Source organism: Melanerpes formicivorus, unplaced genomic scaffold (assembly GCF_026170545.1).
Source record: "Melanerpes formicivorus ecotype bairdi unplaced genomic scaffold, bMelFor1.0.p_v2 SCAF_21, whole genome shotgun sequence".
Classification (NCBI taxonomy): Eukaryota; Metazoa; Chordata; class Aves; order Piciformes; family Picidae; genus Melanerpes; species Melanerpes formicivorus.
In genome coordinates, this window is record NW_027142373.1 from 4,373,835 (window position 1) to 4,393,684 (window position 19,850).

The following is a 19,850-nucleotide window of genomic DNA, read 5'->3' on the forward strand; positions in this document are numbered from 1 at the left end:
GAATCATGCCTGGGTGCATGATGTGGAAGGTACTTAATACCTGAGTGTTTATCATGACAAAATGACAGGAATCGATGTCAGGGATGCTGTAGATTTCTGTTTAATGGAGAAAACAATATATTTCAAAGGGCAATTACATATCTCGTAGTAATTGGTATTCATATGTGTGAAAGTCCTCCTGAAATAAGAGAACTTTACTTTTGGCCCCTAAACTATTGGCCTGGTGGTGAATATTCCGTTGTCAGGCTTTAAAGTTGTTCTTCAGAGTTCACAAAAACAACATTGATGTAGTTTAATAATAATAATAATAATTTTTTAAAAGACAAAAACCTCTGACACAGTGGTTTTTACTTGAAACAGATCTGAAAATCCCACAAAGAGTGAACTCTCTCTTTCCACAATTCTTCTAAAGTTGTCTCTGACAGCTTGAATTCTTTTGTAGTCTGTGCTTTCTGCTGTATTGGCATCTGTGAAATGGATTTAGAAAGAGAAACAGCAAGGAAAGTGATTCTGGAAAGGCAGCCACTGCAAACACAGAGTACATTGGGCTGTTTAGAAATAGTTGCATGATCTGCTGCTGTAGTTGCTGTCATGAGAGATTTCTAAGCTTGAGGTTCCTGCCACTTCCAGGAGACATGTGTGCTGCCTAGGATAGACACATAGAATCACAGAGTGGTTTGGGTTGGAAGGGACCTTGAAAGGTCATCCAGTCCAACACCCCTGCAGTCAGCAGGGACATCCTGCACCAGATCAGGAGGCTCAGAGCCTTTTCTAGCCTGATGTTGAAGATCTCTAAGGATGGGGCCTCAACTACTTTCCTGGGCAACATGTTGTAGTGTTCCTCATGCTAAAGAACTTCTTCCTAACATCCAACCTAAATCTCCTCTTCTCTAATTTCAAACCATTGCCCCTCATCCTATCACTGCAGGCCTTTGCAACCCATCCCTCTGTGGCCTTCTTGTAGGCCCCTTCAGGTACTGGCCGGTCGCTATTAGGTCTCCCTGGAGCCTTCTCTTCTCCATGATGAACAGCCCCAGCTCACTCAGCCGGTCCTCATTGGAGAGGTGCTGCAGCTACCTGATCATCATCATGACATTGACAAGCAGTAGGTTAGGGGCTGGTGGTAATTATTTGTATTGCTGGAACCCATTCGGGGGTATGGATTTCAAGAAACCAAATATTCAGGCTTATGAAATGGTGTAAATGTTCTGGGGAGACCAGCAACTGATTTCACAAAGCTCTGCTGAGGTACCTCCCATCTCTTTGTATGGTAAGTTTTAGCTAAGTCCATTCCTTTTTCTAATCCAATTAACAAGGTGAATCTAGGTTAGAAAAGCAGCAAGAACAGTACATTGATCAAGTTCCCTCCTAATGACTGCGTTTTCATGACTTCTCCAAGGTGTGATACAACACAAGGCAGCCCTGGCTTTTCCTGTCCCTCCTCAGGGCTGGGCTGCTTCCCTGTGCTCTACCTGCTCATCTGGGCAGGCACACTTTCACAAAAGACTGAGAGCTTACTTCTGGGAGCAAAAAAAATCTTGTGTTTTGGGCTACTACATTCTCCATTCGTGGTGAAAGTAGAAGAAATTTGCATATGTTAATAGAGAGGGGAAGGATACTGCAGGAGCATCTCCTCAGCCCAGGATGGGCTCTGCCTTTATCACTGCTGTTCTTCTAAACATGGTGTTTCCTAGCAATGTGAGCAATACTGAGCAAACTGATTTTCCTCTCACAATACACTGGCAGCCATTGTTGGTATTGTTTAGGATCAACCGAGGAGTTCTTCTGAATGTTATTTTGATTTGGTGACTCTGTTCATCAGTGAATTCTGAAAGCTGTGGTTGTTTGGGGCAGAAGGGTACAATGCATCGCTGCATCACATGCTCACTCAATGCATGCACATTGTACTGGCAGTAGTAATAGCACCATTAAAGAACAAAAGGTACAACACATAGTAGCTCTGTATCTGGCCAATCCCCTCACACTGCCATAAATATTTGAGCAAGCTGAATAGTTTTTGGACTCTGTAGTAAAGCTTTCCTGTTCTTATCTGGCACCGAAGGAATGTGGAATCAAGTATTCATTTAACAAAGTATAAAACTATGTAAGCTATGCAGTTATAATCATGTGTCATTAATCAGAAAATACTGCAGAAACTCTGACAAATTAAAAACACAAGGATGTGTCTGCAAGGGCTTTTTCAGTCATTAAAAAGCTGCTTCACCTCTCAGGCAAACTATTTAATGGCAACTTCTTGCTCAGTGTACTGACATCTTCAAAGGCTCTGACATCTGTCGGCCTTTGAACTACCATTAAAAAATATTATCCCATTTCCATTCTTTTATGCCCATTTTTTTAATTATAGCCCTTCTTTCAAGTTAGGAACATGGTTGGTTTAAATGATGCTGTCCTTTCGTTTTTCAGCCACCCAGCTGCGGTTTGAATAAATTGATGTGGAATCAAAGGCGGGACTTTAAAGGGAAAAGGTTTGATGGACTTGGACTCCGAACCAGATGAGGTTTTATGATGAAAAGGGTTTAATCCCAGCACAGGCATCGCTTCTATCAGTCGAGCAGTACAAAGCGATTCATATATAGAGGTTCACCAGAAATGATCTATTTTTTTTTTTCTCTCTTTCCCCCCTCCCATCCCACCCCCTTTTTTTTTTTTTTTCTTCTTTTTTTTTTTATACAGCACAGATCTCTTCAGGACTTGCAAATGTGGCATTAGCTAATATTCAGAGAGCTGATTTCCTTTCATCCACCAGAAGCTTATGATTATAGTACAGTTCTCGAATTGGAAATGAGAGCTGCAACACAGATTTAAAGCTCTGCTGTCTGATTTGTATTCAATATACATGTCACTGCGGGACAAGCTAGGCTAGGCCGAGCTGGTTCAGTAAAGGGAAAGAAACAGTTTCAGCATCTGAAATTCAGGGAGGGAGGTGGAAAAGATACCAATTAATTCTTACTTGCTCTACCTGAGTATTGTGTCAGGTGCTTGGGAGATCACTCTCATTTCCTAAAGCTGTGCAAACAAACCCTTGTGATAACATTGCTTTGGCATCTTCTTGCATCAGGGGTTGAGAGAAAATTGGCAGCATTAATCAAGGGTGGCTTCTCCTGGAGTCATTTATATGGAAGGCAATGTTTGTTTTTCTCTGCATGAGTTTCAAGGAGTTTTAGGAGAGACAGATTTGCCATTCCTTTAGAGCAAGAGCCCTCATTAACGTGCTAATTATGGATGCATATGGAGAAAACTGAAATCTGTGTCTCAACAAATTCATCAGATGCCATTTGTCAAAAACAGTACCTCATGGTGTTCAAGAAATAACCTAACAGCTCCCTGATCTTTGGCCTTCACATTAGTGGAAATGTGCTATAGAATCATGGTTTCATGGTCAGATTGTTTCCTTCAAAACAGTGATGCTTTCCAGAAAAGTAAAAGCAGATTTCAACAGTCTGCAAATTATGTCCTCCAAAAGACTCTGCTTGATTGCTGTCCAGAGAGGAGACTGCTCCACTTGGTGCTCTGCCTCCAGCCAACAGTTTCTCCTTCGAGCCTTTCCCACAACCTCTGATTCCCCCAGAGTATTCCATTTAGGAGTAATACATTGTTCCTGAACTCTAAATGCGAATTTGAGGTTGGGGAGTTTGTCTTCTTTTGGGGGGTAGGTGAGTAGTAAATATGAACGTGGACCTGTGTAAATGGATATTTTTGATGGGTTCTTTTATTTTATTGGTATGTAATAGAATTGAAATGTTTAGTTTGCATTGAGATTTCACATTTAAACTATATATTAATATTTATTCACAGTACAATAGATTCCAAACAGTTGCATAAATAACTCTGAAGCAATTCCTGCCCCAGGATGTAGTAGCTATTTGTCATTCAGAAAACGAAGTGGCATCAAGTGAATTCAAGGACAAACTGAGAAGGATGAAAAGGAGAGAGATCAATGTAAAGGTGCCAGAGGAAGATACTGAGCCAAAAATACCCTCGATTCCAAGGAAAGAAATGTTATGCACACAGGTTTCATTTATTTTGTACAGATCATCCCATGATTGATCTTGTCTTTCTGAGCTGGCAGCTGTGGAGCATGATGTTTCCAAAAGATCTCTGAACTCAGAGAAGCCAATGTCGAGATGATGGGAAGAGTGCAACCAGCACTTGAGGATGAAGGTGCGGAGAGGGGGACTGGAAATGGTGTCAGCTGTGTGTGAGTGCACAAAGCACAGAACAGGTACCATCAGCTGGTGTCTTGACTCCAACTTAACACTTTAGCTGGGGTGAAGAATTCCTTCTGCAGGATTTTCATCCTCAGATGGAAGTGACAAATGTAACTGGTATGATTGTCACGAAAGATAGTCAACTAGAATAGGGTCCTTCTAATTAGGAGTTGGTAACGATAAGGAGAGGGTCAGAAGCTGCACATGTCTGTAATTCCGCATCTGATTTTTGTAAGCAGCGAATGTACAGAGAAGAAGTTGCCACAACTCATTGGCTGTCATAAATGCTGCAGTTCTTGTTACTGCCATGCAGAAATGAGAGAGTTCTTGAAAGTTAGAAGCTGATTATTATTTAAGTCTCCACCTGTGACAGTTTTTATTTCTGAAGCTACTGGGTTTCAGGTCTTCTGCCCACACATACTGCCATTTGTGAGACCAAGAATGAGGACTTCAGGCATGGTTGAAGGCTGTCATCTTCAATATAGCAGCATGACATCAGTACTGAGAGTTTCCTGTGTATTAGGAGCAGAATAGTGCACAGAGGGCACATCATCTCAGTCATTGGCCCAGAGAATCACAGCATTTAGGTTCTTTAGTTGGCTTCTTGTGGTCATACTGGAGTTCTAAAAAAATGTTCTTTTCCACCTTGGTTAATGGTCTGGGCAGAGCTTGGGCAATAGCATGAACTTGGAGACTTCCTCACAGCTGCCTGTTGAGGAGATAATCCTGGCAGATGACCTGAAGATGATTTACCATCCAAAATTTCCCCCTGTACAAGTATTAACTTCAGAAGCTGAAGATGGGAGATACCTTATTGCTGAACAGCTCTTTCCTGAAGCTTTGTATCCACATCTGGTCTTGTGTTTGTCCTGTCAATTTTTGCCACTTGATGCCAATTTCCATTGCAGTCCCCATAAACCCTCACCATGTGGGGGTGTGTGTGTGAGAAACTTCTGTGTTTTGAGCAGTAATTGAAACAAATGCACCCGGAAGAGAAGTGTGTGATGCTTTTCTGGGTGGGTTTTATTTGGGGGTGGGGTTGTTTTGTTTTTTACCTCACAGTAAAGTCTTTTCATTAGCAGACAGGGCAAAGACATTCTTCCTAGACAATACAGCCTCTTCTGGAGACAAATCAGGAATTATAAGACATTTAATTTTGCTGTCTCATAGAGATGAATGTCTGTAATAATCCTTAAATCTCTCATACATCAGGTCTGCATTTAAATCAGAATTACATGTTGGTCAGGGAATGCTAATGCTTTCATGTTTAATATGTGGAAAATCTAAATGCAAATGTTTTTTAAAAGCTTTGACTTAGGGGATGCTGGACACAGAAATACCCTATCAGATTGACAAGTGGAACTTCTCAGGCAGCTGCAGAGATCTTTAGCCTCCGTTTCCATATTCTGTTGCAGGAAAATCCTGTCCTTCCTTGAATGTCAGTAGCTTTTCTTAACTTTCAGAACAAGCTTTGCTCTAGTGTTAGTTCAGAACTGAAGATCACAGAATCATGGAATGTTAGGGGTTGGAAGGGACCTCCAGAGATCACACTCCCAAAGCAGGATCACACAGAAATGCATCCAGGCAGGTTTTGAAAGTCTCCAGAGAAGGAGACTCCACAACCTCTCTAGGCAGCCTGTTCCAGGGCTCCAGCACCCTTGCCATAAAGAAGTATCTCCTAGTGTTGAGGTGGAACCTCCCATGTTCTCTTGTACCTGTTGTTCCTTGTCCTGTCACTGGGCACCACCAAAAAGAGCCTGGCACCTACACCTCTCAGCCTTCTCTTTTCCAGACGAAACAGCCCCAGGTCTCTCAGTCTTTTCTCATAGGAGAGATATTCAAGTCCCTTCATCATCTTCATAGCTCTCCATTGGAGCCTCTCCAGCAGATCTCTGTCTCTCTCGAACTGATGAGCCCAGAACTGGACACAGTGTTCCAGGTGTGGTCTCACCAGCACAGATAGATAAGGAAGAGAACCTCCCTAGACCTGCGGGATGCACTTTTCATAATGCACCCATACATCCAAGGGAATATTTTTCCTTTCCCATCCTGAAATACAGAAAATGAAGCTTCTATGTTTTTACACAACTGATCTTTTTCAATGTAAATTCAGTAAATCAGGTACTCAGAGACTGTTCTGAATCTGTCTTCCTGGCAAAAGGGCCAAGACTTTTTCAGGTCTTAGGATTGTTAAATGGCAAATGTATTTACATTTATCTCACTTCCAGGTGGGTCAGTAATCCTTTCACTCACCTGTGCACTGTATTGTTTAGCTACATGTGTAGGTTTGAAGTTCTTCCATTTGACTAAAAATCATTTTCTTAGGAAGGCAGTGGCAATAACCAACCTATCTTAAGTTCTGCTTTCTAGCTGCTGTTAACTAAATTAGAATCAAGTGGACTTATGTAAATGAAGAAATCAAAATAAGCTCCGTTAATTTTAAGCTCTTTGTAGAGCTGTTCAAATGGATGTCTGATTTTCTTTCCCTCCCCCCCCCCTCCCCCTTTTTTTTTAAGCCCACTAGTTTGTAGCTTGAGTGCCATTTACATTAACTGGGATTTAGGAGCTAACCGGCTTCTTTGAAAGTCCAGCTCTATTTGAGTGCACTCCTTCTGGGGAGAAAACGATCAAAATATGTGTTTTGCTTTAGACCATGTCACAGCAGCTTTCCTCCCCTTTTCTCACATAGAGACACAGTGGGACTTCTGCTTTGGGCATTTGGATACCTGTGCCCTGCATATTTCCTCTCAGCCTTCAGAAATCTCTGGCAAAGTCAGTGAAGAGTTTGGGGGCTGGATTGCTTAGGGAAATGTTGCCTAAGCACATTCCTCTAGAGGAGTGATATGGGTAGACTTTTCATTTGATTGAAAATGGGGCTATGCAGAAGGAAACTTCTCTTTATTGTTCTTCATGAGTCATCCCTTCCATCATGTTTCAGGAAATGCTTAAGCTGTAGAACAAGAGCAGCCAAGATAAAGCAAGAGTATTGCTGAGAAAGAAAGTCTAAAGGGTACTGGACTTCTCTGGAGATGTTAACTGCAGGTGATACAAATGAAGGTGGCCGTGGTTTGAATATGAAGGAGAGTGATGTTTAGCCTCCAGCAACACTCTACAGGGTGGTGTTAAACCTGCTCCCACCCCTAACTAACACCCATGCAGATATAAACTGAGCACAGTTAGTAGGAATATACTTTGATCAGATTCATAAATGTTAGAGGCATTTTTCAGAGCATACAGAGTGCTGAAACAGTCCAAGTAAAAATCTTACAAAGGAAGTCTGACATTTGGAAGCAGCTTAATGCTGTTAAAATTAATAGAATAAATATGTAAGTTAGCAGCTCAACACCTACTTTACAAGTCCTAGTGGGCACTTTGAAGAGAGATGTCAGAGGTACATTTGCAAAGGTGAGAAAAGCTGAGATTGTGTTGAGATGGAGTTGATGCACCTCTGTGTAAGCTCAGGATTCAGATTTTACCCTGCTGAACAGCAAACATTTTACTTTTAGCACTGTGGTTGCCATCTGCTCTGCTTCTGCATCAGTTTTGGCACTGAACATTCTTCTGAGTCTAGTGAGCTGCCATTCCTCGTATGCTGGGCAGGTTACTGTGCACAACTTTGCTTTGTTTAACAGTTTTTCTACAAGAGAATACCTAAACAGACTGATTTCTGATGTGAGCAGTTGATTAATGCACAGAGTAATAACTTCTCCCTCATGACTGCAATGTGGTCATGTGTAGGAGGATGGAGTCTCCTAGTTAAGCTGTACAGTAGCACAGCATTATAGCTAGAATTGTTTCCCCTCAAGAATGAGAACAGGACTGGAGGAAGTGGATGCAAGCTGTGCCAGGGGAGGTTTAGGCTGGATGTTAGGAAATATTTCTTCACTGAAAGGGTCATCAAACATTGGAATGGTCTGCTCGGGGCAGTGGTGGAGTCACCATCCTTGGTGGTGTTTAAACGATGTGTGGACCTGGTTCTTAGGGACATGGTTTAGTGGTGACCTTGCAGTGCAGGTTGCAGGCTGGACAGGATCATCTTGAAGGTTCTGATGTAGCTATGCACAAAATATTACAGAAACACACAATGAAATGCATCATCGAGTATTGAAGTTTTAGCTTTGCTGATATTTTACTGTTCTCAGGAAATCCTAGATTATAGATCAGGACCATTTGCAGTTATGGTGGTGCTGGCAGAGCTCCTGGGCTTCCATATTTGCTTCCAGAGGAGCCTGCACAGCCCTGTGCTTTAAGGAAGGTTTAATCAGCACTCCTAGGAGATGAGACCAACCTGTTGGTTATTGAACTGTTGTTCGTTTTCACTTCATTTCACACCATTTCATTTATCTGCTCCCTTAATTACCTTATTTATGGGTCTATGTGTTCCTACCCAAAAGGCATTTAAACTTGACAATGTAATAGATTGTGCTGTGAAAGCTAAAGAGCTGTTTATTACTTATCCCTGCTAATTTGGGCTCTGCCACATCATTACCCATGTGATAATGTGCGTGACATTTGTGGCAGTGGTAGGACTCATAATAGTGACAAATTGCTGATTTTGCTGGTCACAAGGAAAGCTGGGTAATAAATGCTTAACATTTTTTAATTGAAATTGCTCTGCTGCAGAAAATATTTGCACTTATAGTTGGTTAAAATGGATGTAATTTGAGTTAATTGCAGAGCTTTATTTGGAAGATGATATTGCAAACCTGAGTTTCTAAATTTTAATGCCTCTTGCTGATACATAGTGCTTTTAAAGTATTGGGTTAGATTTGATACCTCCAAGTTTAGATTGTAGCTGAGACCTGAGTCTTCTTTCAGCACTGCTGTGTACCGTTTGTGTCATTGTCATCTTACAGAGCTGCCAGCTGGCTGAACTGGCCAGCTGAAATTCATCTGGCATGGAGAAAAACAGGTATACTGGGACCAGTGAGTCTGACTCAGTGGGATGCTTTGTGGACAATGAGATCAGAGAGCCGTTAGGACCGTGCCTGGCCTTTGGTGCTGCACTTAGCTGCCAAACTCTTTTATCTTTCAGGGTAAAAAATCATGGGGATAGTTCCCGAGAACCCAAATGAGATCAAGTTGTTGTGACTTGAATCTGCAGCTAGTGAGCCTCATTAATATAAACCAATTTTGTTTTAAACACAAATCAGCATTACCCATCTTTGAAGTTCTTACAGCGATACTTTTTCACTAAGCCTAAAGCTGCAAACAAATAGTCTTTGTTTACTTTTTCTCCATTCTTTTATGTTGGATGCATTGCTGCTTTTTTGTGATGCTAGCAAAACTTGTCTATTTCTGGGGACTTTCTAAAACTTTGTTTATTAATAGGAAACCTAAAGTAGTTCAGATTCCCGATTTCAACAGAGAATCCCTTCTAAGGTATTTTAAAGTACCTCACCGGTTGCTGTGTGACTGGGATGGGATCCTTCACCTACCACTTCTGGTTGTGGGTAAAAAGGGACTTATTGTCACACTGAATCACTGTGTGTCTCTACTTTGTTCTTTATTTTCCTTTTAATTCCTCATCATCAAAGTAAGATTTGTTTTTACTGCAGACTTCCTGTCCCTTGACTGGACTGATCTCCTTTCAAAAATAATCCAGTACCCAATAATAAAAGTTATGTGTACCTCATCCATCTCTGTCACATCACACAAGACACAACGAAACAAACCTCCCTTTGAGCAGGGTTCAGCTGATGGTTTCACGTCGCTCACCGCTCAAACGTGTGCCCTCACTGGAATGGTCTTCAGGCTAAGAAAATGCTGAGGAAGTCTTGGCACACAGAGCCTGAAGCTGTGTGTTGGTGGTTCAAATTGGGCTGTTACTTACAGGCTCATATTTTGGGTTATTATCCTAGAAAGGATCATTGTGATCATCTAACCCAGCAGTTCGTGTCTGAGCTAAGGCCATGGAACTGCTCAGAGGTTTGGGGGGGGTTGTTGTGTTGTTTTGTTCATGTTATATGCGAGCAAAGTTAACCACAGCAAATAGAGACCTGTGCAGTCATCTCCAGCTGAAAGTAAGATAGCCCAATGAAGAAAACTGCTGAAACTCCATCTGAAGAGGGTCTTGGTCTACTTGAGAAGTGAAGTAGTCTTCAAAAGTTCAGCAGCCTGGGTAAGCTTGGCAGTGAGGAGCACTGAAGGCTTACTGCAACTTCATGTGCTGGGAGGTGTTAGTCACTTACTGTAAAACTGCTGAAACAACCCCTAAATGGCTCTAGATCTGAGCCTCAGGGAATAAATTCAGAGTGGATTTGATCTTAGCTTCTGCATTGCCTTGGTTTTGTGACTTTAAAATGCCCTCAGCACGCTGTGAAGCCGAAGGGTGCTGGGGTGGATGTGGTTTGGTGTGTGGTACATTGAGGGGGAGACAGTGAAGTCCATGTATTCCGTCAGTGAGCATAAAAGATGTGGTCATGCTCCAGCCTCTTCCTTAGAATCTGATCCAAGTAAGTGCTTCATTAGGTTGAAGTAGGAGCTCCTGAAAGCTAAAGGCCGTATTTATTTATTTTCTGTCTTAATTAGACTGTAGTCATTTGGTCCATTTCTCCTCTCTGTTGCATGTAACTGCCGCAGCATTTCAGGCATCAGCAACAGATTTTAATTTAAACTTGTTGCCAACTTTATATTTTCTTATGCAATTTACTTTTTAAAATTAAGAGCACATGTTTTCCTTCCAAATAACCTACAGTACATTTATTGGCATTTTAAAGAGGCCAAAGTGAGTGAGCAACCTTTTTTTTTTTTTTTTAACTTTCAAGTCTATTTTTTCCCTACAGGCAAATTGCTGTGGGCTTATGACCCACCCTTTTTATGACACTATTTCAGCACAGATATTCTTAGTTAGAATTCTGAGTTATTCCTTTGAAACAGAAATAGACGTCTCTGTCTCAGCTAGCAGTTTCTTTAGCTGTGAGGCTGTCATATGTGCATACGCATACACACAAGGGTGCCATAGGAAATCTCTGCCCTGTCACACTGGTTGCATATTTGTGTTTTTGTTCCATTTGGGAGACTCTGTGCTGTTTGTTTGCCTCTATGTGGATTAAGAGTCACTACAAAATGCTTTCTTGTTTGGAGGATGCCACAGCCACCCCGTGGAATCACTCTGGATTTTTTAGATGAAAAAAGATCCTGGGCTCTTTTATTTAATTTACTCACACCAGTACAACCAAAACAGCCTATAGCATTTTGATTCATACAAGGTACTAACTAGGAATTAAATTTTGGACCTGTTCTATACTATGAAGTCTTTGTTTCTTTTGTTTAGGTTTTATGTTTAGCACAAAAATAATTCATTCTGGTGGAGTGTTTTAGGCGAACATTTCAGGCCTCATCCAACCTGGCCTTACCTCAGGGAGTTGGCATCCACAACCTCCCTGGGCAACCTCTTCCACTGTCTCACCACCCTCATACTGAAGAATTTCTTCCTAAGGTCCATTCCCCCTTGTCCTGTTGATAGACAAACCCAAAGTTGTCTCATACAGCAAGTTGCTCAGATGTAAGCTGCTTCTGCCAGTGACTTTGTTTATGGGAAAAAGTAATCTGGCTGTGAGAACTAGATTTATTTTAAAGTAATTGACAAGAACTCTGTCCATGATCCCCAATATAAGCTTTTTCCAGTCACTTTGGAGAGATTAGATGTCTCTTAACATCATCTTACCAGCACTGAAGTTGCTCCAAAAGGACTCCTCTAATCACATTAGTTTCGCTGCCATCACCCTGTCTTCAGATTCTTTCTTCTTTCCTAATAGAACCAAATCTGCTTTTGCCATCTATTAGATCCAACATTAATGCTCCTTTGCATATTAATTACTGTTGCACTACCTAAAACGTTCAGCCCACTGTCTTTTGACTCCCCAGGTTTGAACCTGAAGGCTTGGAACTGTTACTTTTGCTATGTGGCAGCAGAAAATAGTTTGAATTTGTCTAATGGCTGTTTATAAGAGTTACTGAATATAGAGTGAAGTAAAGCAGAAAGATAAAACAGTTGAATCAGGAATGCACCCAGTCTCTATTTGGGCTTGTAATATGATTTATGAATGAATTTTCTCTCTAGTATAGAAGTTAGCCTTGGCTCCTTATCCTAAGTGTTTTATGAAACTTCTGAGCAATCCCATATTTTAGTTTCACTTATATAGAGGGTGGGGAGAAGTTTAACAAAGTTGGGTTTTGTTTAAAAAAAAAAAAAAAGGAAAAAATAAAACCAACAGGAAAATGGTAGGGGAGGGGGGATGAGCTCTCAAAAAGAGCACTCTCAGAATCAAAGATGATTTTTAGAATCGTAGCACAGCTTAGGCTGAAAGGGACCTTAGAGATCATCTACTCCAACCTCCTCACCATGGGCAGGGACACCTCTCAACTGGACTTGGCTGCTCAAGACTGCATCCAACCTGGCCTTGAACACCCCCAGGCAGGAGGCATCCCCATCCTCCCTGGGCAGCCTATTCCAGAGTCTCACTACCCTTGTACTGAAGAACTTCTTCCTAATCTCCAGTCTAACCCTGCTCTCCCTTAGCTTCAAACCATTCCCTCTTGTCCTGTCTCTAGACACCCTCATGAAAAGTCCCTCTGTGGCCTTACTGTAGGATCCCTTCAGCTATTGGAAAGCATCTCTAAGGTGTCCCTGGAGTTCTCTCTTCTCTAGGCTGAACAGCTCCAGCTCCCTCAGCTCATCTTCACAGCAGAGATGCCCCAGCCCTTGGATCATTTTGTGGCCCTCCTCTGGACTCACTCCAGCAGCTCTGTGTCCTTCTTATGCCAGGGACACCAGAACTGGACACAGTATTTGAGGTGGGTTCTCAGCAGAGCAGAGCAAAAGGGCAGAATCCCCTCTCTTGCCCTGTTGGCCTCACTCCTCTTGATCTAGCCCAGCACACGACTGTCTTCTGAACTGCATGAGGGCACTGCCAGCTCATGATAAGCTTCTCATCAATCAACACACCCAAGTCTCTTTCCTGTATCCACTCTTGTATCCACCCTGTATTTGTGCCTAGGATTGGCCCAACCCAGATGCAGGACCTTGCACTTTAACTTGTTGAACCTCACGCAGTTGTCACTGGCCCACTTTTCAAGCCTGTCAAGACCCTTCTGGATGGCGTCCCTGCCCTCAAGTGAGTCTCCTGCAGCACACAGCTTTACTATTTTGAGGCAGAACTTGCATTGGATCAGCTGTTAAAAACCTCAAATGCCACATATGTCAGATTAGAACTCAGACCATGTCATCCTGTAGAAGCTGGAGCTATTATTCTAATTGACCCAGCATTTCTTTGGTTAAGTAAAAGCCAGGCAGGCTGTCATCGTGTTAGCATCTTGAGGTGACATTTTCCCAAAGAATTCTAAAGGGATATTGTAGGTTATCATTATACACTAAAATGTACTTTACATTTTCAGTCTGTGAGGAGATTTAATAAAAATTTCAACATGTAGAGGAAAAGATCAGGGAAGGAAGGAAAGGATCTAGTGCAGATTACACTATATGAAACATATGTTGGAGATAATGCTGATACAGCCCAAGTATGTGGCCTGTGTTGTACTTCTGTATACAAATGATGTGCTCATTCCACCTCTACACACACACAGAATTTTACCTTTGACATAGCAGGGAATCAAGCCAATGAGTAATTAAGAAAGCATGGAAGCAAAAAGTTAGTTCTGCAGTAAGTTCCTGAGCTGGTGAGTATTATTTAATACACATTACAGCTGTGATAGTCAAAAGGACACAACTGAAGGTTTGAGGGGAGACAACGTGTCTTTTATTACACCAGAGAGTTCAAATAGTTTGAAGGAAATAGGCAAACTTTCAAGCCTGGAGGTTTGGTGTTTGGTTTTTGTTTGTTTTCTTTTTTTTCTCCCCTCTCAGCTCACAGTATTTATAACAATCTGCCTGGGGATATTAATGTACGAGGCAATATATCTGATAGTCAGTCATTGCCCAACTTTGGTCAGAAATGGATGTTTCTTTTTCAAAGATTTGTAGTAATGTGGTTCTGAGAGACTGCAAATAAATGGTTTAGCTGAATGCAGGCAGTATATTAAAGATGTCTAACAAAGGAAAATAGGAGCGGAGGAGGGAGATCAGTTCAGAGCTCTTGAATCAGTAACTGGCATTCCAGGGAAATGGGATCTTTGAATACACATTTTCATCAGCTTTTCTTGTGAAACCTTTAATAAGCTTGAGCTGAGTCACCTACATCTGTCTGGTAGAACATCAGTTTCTCATCTCATTATTATCACATCCTTTGGGAAAGAATTCCAGGGAACTGCAAAGTTACTTGTGATGGATGGCAGGGGGAAGGGGGAAATGCTATGTGAGTGTTCTGGTGAAAATGCTCCTCTGCAGAGTTAGGTTTGTGAACAAAAACACCTCCATGCTTGCAACATCCTCCAGGACAATGGCTTTAATGTCCCAGGTGTGATGCTTCTCTATGCTGTACTCTGCCCTGATGAGACTGCACCTGGAGTTCTGTGTCCAGCTTCTTTGCTGTAAGAGTGCTGGAGCCCTGGAGCAGGCTGCCCAGAGAGGTTGTGGAGTCGTCTTCTCTGGAGATGTTCAAAACCCACCTGGACATTGTGATCCTGGGCAACCTGCTGTGGGTGCCCCTGCTTTAGCAGGGGGGTTGGACTAGATGATCTCCAGAGGTCCATTCCAACCCACACCTTGCTGGGATTCTGCAATTGAAGAAGCTGCAGAAAAAATGCAGTTAGAAAAGTGACTAACAAGAGTTACACAGAAGTGTAAATCTAAAGTAATAAAGGTGCACGCTGCTATAGAGTAGCTGTGTGTACTGTGTGTCCTTGAGGAGCAACACAGCTTTACCATACACAACTTCTACTGCTCAGCCTTTCATGTTCTCCTGCGGAAGGCAGGCGCTGAGCTGGCTCCCTGCTGTTCTCCACTCCGCAATCCCACTTCTGCACCCACCCCCCCCTCCCCATGTCACACAACCTGTTTTGCTCCTGAGGAGTGAAGGATAATCTGTGATCACATAAAAGCCAGTTGTGGGTTCTGAAGTCTGTGTCTTGCATTTTGAAGGTCATGTGTCTTATCTCTACCCTGTTTGCAGAGTCTTGAGGATTGTCTGCATCTCTCAGCGTGTTCTAGTTCCCTCCCCCCAAGCAGGATGTTCTTTGATACCTTCCTGGTGCATGTTGCAATGAAACACATACTGTAATTGGCAGTGAATGATAGATATTGATGACACATTGGTGTGTCATTAGAAGGTGGCAGGTCATTACTTGAGGAAAAAGAAGACGTGGACATTATACGTGGTGATTATAGGCCACAAAATAAATTTTACCTATAGGGCCACCTCATCCGTAAAAGTAAGTCTTGTTCCATCCCTGTTTTGGGCAGGGGGAGCTGTATTCATCTGCATGTGTGAAGAGAAGGAGAAGAGCACGAAGAGAAGTCAAGAAAAGGGATAGAGAATCCTTTGAGTCTGCATCCTACCCCAAACAACCTGTCTGAGGAAACCAAATGGGTTTGGGTTTGTGGTGGTTGTTTTTTACTTAGTTTGCTTTTATTTTAGGTTATCTGTGATATGGACAGCCAAATCCACAAGCTGAAGGAAGAGCTGATTCAAGTAAAGACTCAGCGGACACAGCAGCTGCTGGAGCTGAACCATCAGTGGGAAGAGGAGAAGCAGAGGGCAGCTCGGGACCATGAGACAGCAATGAAGAAGCTGAAAGTGGAGGCAGAGAAAATGGCATTAGACCTGAAAAAGATCCACACCACAGAAACAGAGAGGACCTTGGACAAGGTAAGAAGTTTGTATAGGGCTGCTCCTTGTGCGCTGGCAAAAGGGTGTTCTGCTTTAAAAAGAGGAAAGTTCTTAAGGAGGAAAAAGTTTGGGCTGAAACTACAAGGAAATTTCGTCCAGCTGCTAACAATGGCTGATCTGCTTTTGCTTGTATGCATCTAGTGAGCAAGGGCTGTGTGAAAGGCTTGAAACTAGAAATTAATGCTTCAGCTACATCAAGGCTTCTCTCCCGATTCTTTTCAGCCAGGTCATTGGCTGCTGGCTGAGCACCTTGAATTCAAGTGTTTCACCACTTTAGGGATGATTTGAGCTGAACCATCTGAGTTGTATTTCAAAAGCTAAACTCACCCCCCCACATCCCCTGCAATCCTCTGCTTAATATTTATGGTGGATGCTGTGTGTATGTAAGTAGATAGTTGTTGAAGTATCTTTTCTATGCATTAGTGCAGTAAATCAGGCATTTTATTGCAGGGTGATATACAGTGGGCACAAATGAACAATCTGCATATAGCGTTGGAGCAGCCTTTGTGCAAGTGACAGTTCATTTACCTGCGTCAGGTTCTCGGTCTGTAATTTTAAACAGCATTTGGAGGATTATGTTGGAAATCAGCCAGGCTGAAGCCATTAAAATGGCTGTGATCAACAATTCAGAATCTTTTCTCAATGTAAGGAAAGCTCCGCTTGGCATAATTATTTAAAGCCAAGGTCACAGAAAGTATTTAAACCTTTGAAATTCATCATTAAAGGATTAATTTTAACTCAGGAAGACATTGTCATTTTTGCTTAAAAATGGAATTTGAATCTCAATTCTTTTCTTTCTTTGATCTTTTTTTTTTTTTTTTACATGTGTAGTATAGCAAAAGAAAAGTTAACTTCTTTACATCCTCAAATTAGAGTTACAAATAATCCTTCATGGGGCAGTATCTTTAATAGTCTTGAATTGTCATTTCTGTCAGAAATACTTCTCTTTTTTAAAAAACTTGTTGGCTTTTTCTTCTGTTTTCCAAAAGAAAAATTCCTAATTGTAAGCTCTGTTAGCTGCTATTGAAATAGGCTGCTTTTTTTTTCCCCCCTCTTTAACCTACTTCCCTATTTTTACCTCTAATCAGAAGAGCACATGTTGAGTAAAAGATAGAAGGGAGAGGAGAAGTGTGCCTGTTGGAAAGCCTTTCACAGCCATGTGAAAATACCTTGCATTACCTTTAAATCATCATTGACCCTTCTGTGACCAGAGCTGTGGAAACTGACCACAAAGTCCAAAAGTTAAAGTAGCTTAAAGGGACAAACTCCATTGAAAGCTTGAAAGTTAGAGTTTCAGCTAACTCGGTTCAAATCTTGATCCTATTAAAGTCCACAGAACTTGGACGAAGATGTTTTGCAAGGATGGGGCAGGGAAGCATCCTAATTGGAGCCTTGAAACTTGTTTTTTAAAGTCTCTTTATTTTTCTAGCAAGTCTTGTTACCCTGAAATTTAAGACAGTATGGAGAAAAATTTGTCCTCTAAATTTACTTTTTTTTCCCTGCCAATTCTGTAAAGATTGCTGACAAATCCAAGGGGAAGCTGCTTTTCACTGTTTAGGCTTGGAAGATCTGACTGTTCAGATTTTCTGAAGGTCAGTCTGTTCCCAAGTGATGGATCTCATTCCTCTGTGGTCTCTTCTGTGCGTAATGCTGATTTCTGGGTGGATTGCCCAGTGTAATTGTGGACTGTTGTTCACGTGAACATGCAGAAACACAAAAGAGATGGCTTACACTTAAGAGAAAAGAAAAATTGAAGTAAAAATGGTTAGAAGGAGATACAGGATTTATATAGTATCACCTTAGCCTGGCTCCAGAGGGGAGGAGGAAGAGGAGAATGGGGGGGCACAGGCAGAAAAAGTTTTCATTGAAAGAGAAATTCAAATATTTGTTGGTATTCACAGACAGCTTTTCATAGACTCCATAGAATAGTTTAGGCTGGAAGGGACCTTAAAGATCATCAAGTGCCAACACTCCTGCCATGGGCGCTAGCACAGGTTGCTCCAGGCCTCATCCAATCTGGCCCTGAACACCTCCAGGGAAGAGGCATTCACACTTTCCTGGGCAACCTGTTCCAGTGTCTCACCACCCTCACTGTCAAGAATTTCTTCTTCAACTCCAGTCTAAATCTGCCCTCTTCAATCCATTCCCTCTCATCCTATCACTGTAAGCTCTTTTCAATATTTAGGGACATACCATTTAATTTACTGAGATGCTTAGTCTTCTGTTCCTTAAAAATCTGAACTTTGAAGGCATCAGGTTGTTTGTTGTAATATTTTAATTGATTCATTTTGGTGGAGATTGCAGCACAGAATGCCAGGAGGTTGCTCAATAAACGTGGCATGATAATGGTTTTGAACTGGTGATTCTGAAAGGAGCTGTCTTTTGACAGTTATTGTACCTCCCAGTCAGGGATGGTGAGTGGGAAAATGTTTAGCAGGTTGCCAAAGGACCTGCACCATAGGAAAAACACACACGTATCTGTTGTGGAAATAATAATAAAGGGAAAAGTCCAGGATTTTCCAGTGCCCTTCCCTGTGGCAGGAGTTATTTTCATTTAAACACCACCTTCTTGCAAAGCCATCTATAGCTGACCTAAACATGCATGTTCTGAGTAGTGTTGAACCTGGTGTGGGCAAGTTGCCACCTCTGAGGCCTCTCCATGCTAAGCACTGCCCCTGAGCTGCAGGGGAAGGTGACAAGGGCTCCACTTGCACTGCAGTCAGAACATTTCTGTAAGCATGGTCTTTATCACCAGCCTGGTGAGGAGAAGCAGAGCTGAGGTGGTACAGGAGCAGCTTGGTGTTTGGTGGGCTAATGCAAGGGGAGCTTTACTGCCTGCAGCAGGACTCATCTTCAGCCTTGCTTTCTGCTGACTGAGTCACCACAGCTTCAGCATGCAGAATCACATTATTGCTCACCTCTTTAGATGCAACATGGTAGTTAGATTAGAGCACAAACCCACCTCATTAGGTAACAGTAAGATATTTTAATGTCTGTAAGGTCAGATAAGCCATGCATAACTCTGCAACTACCTGACAGGAGGTTGTAGTGAGGTGGGTGTTAGTCTGTACTATCAAGTGATAGAATGAGAAGAAACCATTCTATGATTCAATGCTTCCACTGGTGACTTGGTTCAGCGGGGAGGCAGGTGTGTGGAGATTGCATCAGCAGCACCTGGGACCTGAAGACTACTTGGCCAGGTGTAATGGATGGTACAAAGCTTGAGAGCATTGTCAGGTTGGCCAGAAATGACTAAAAGCAAGAGACAAACTGTCTCTCTAAGTGCGTGCAGATGTGAAGCTTGGCTAACACACGTGTTTGTAACGTTCATCTGTGGTATTTTGTTGGCAAAGAAAATGAGCATTCAGAAAGCATGACCCCAGCAAATCAGTAGACATGCTAACAATGCTCCAAGGAAGCAACCCTGGAACTCTGAAAATCCCTCATCAAGAAAGCTCTCTTTGAGTAGTGCACGTGAGTAGCTTGGAGTGGGATAGAAAGGGCTCGGGTTGGCGTTTTTTTGTCCTCTCTCAATAATTTTTAGCATTTAGCTTTTTATTGACTTTTCTATATTTAAAAAGATATTTTGACTCATCCTGTTAAATCTTTATGCAGGTTCCAGGAACATCTAATGCTTTTTTCAGTGCTGCTTTTCTTGTGGAGAAGTAATTTACATTTTTGTCTATTGACTGTACCAAAGGCACATGATATTTGATTACAGGATGAATCACAGAATGTTAGGGATTGGAAGGGACCTCAAAAGATTGAGTCCTCAAAAGATTGAGTGAACCCCTCCTGCCAGTGCAGGATCATGAAGAGTAGGTCACACAGG

At 42.1% G+C, this 19,850-nt stretch overlaps 1 protein-coding gene across 5 annotated transcripts in view; it reads left to right on the forward strand.

Annotated features, from left to right (window-relative positions):
- Nucleotides 1-19,850, forward strand: part of CEP112 (centrosomal protein 112) — a 167,518-nt gene that overhangs the window by 87,799 nt on the left and 59,869 nt on the right. For all 5 annotated transcript variants that reach the window (XM_068151137.1, XM_068151138.1, XM_068151142.1 and 2 more), the window contains one exon: nt 15,767-15,997. In XM_068151137.1, coding sequence (XP_068007238.1) covers nt 15,767-15,997 — 231 coding nt within the window. The remainder of the gene's footprint in view (nt 1-15,766; nt 15,998-19,850) is intronic.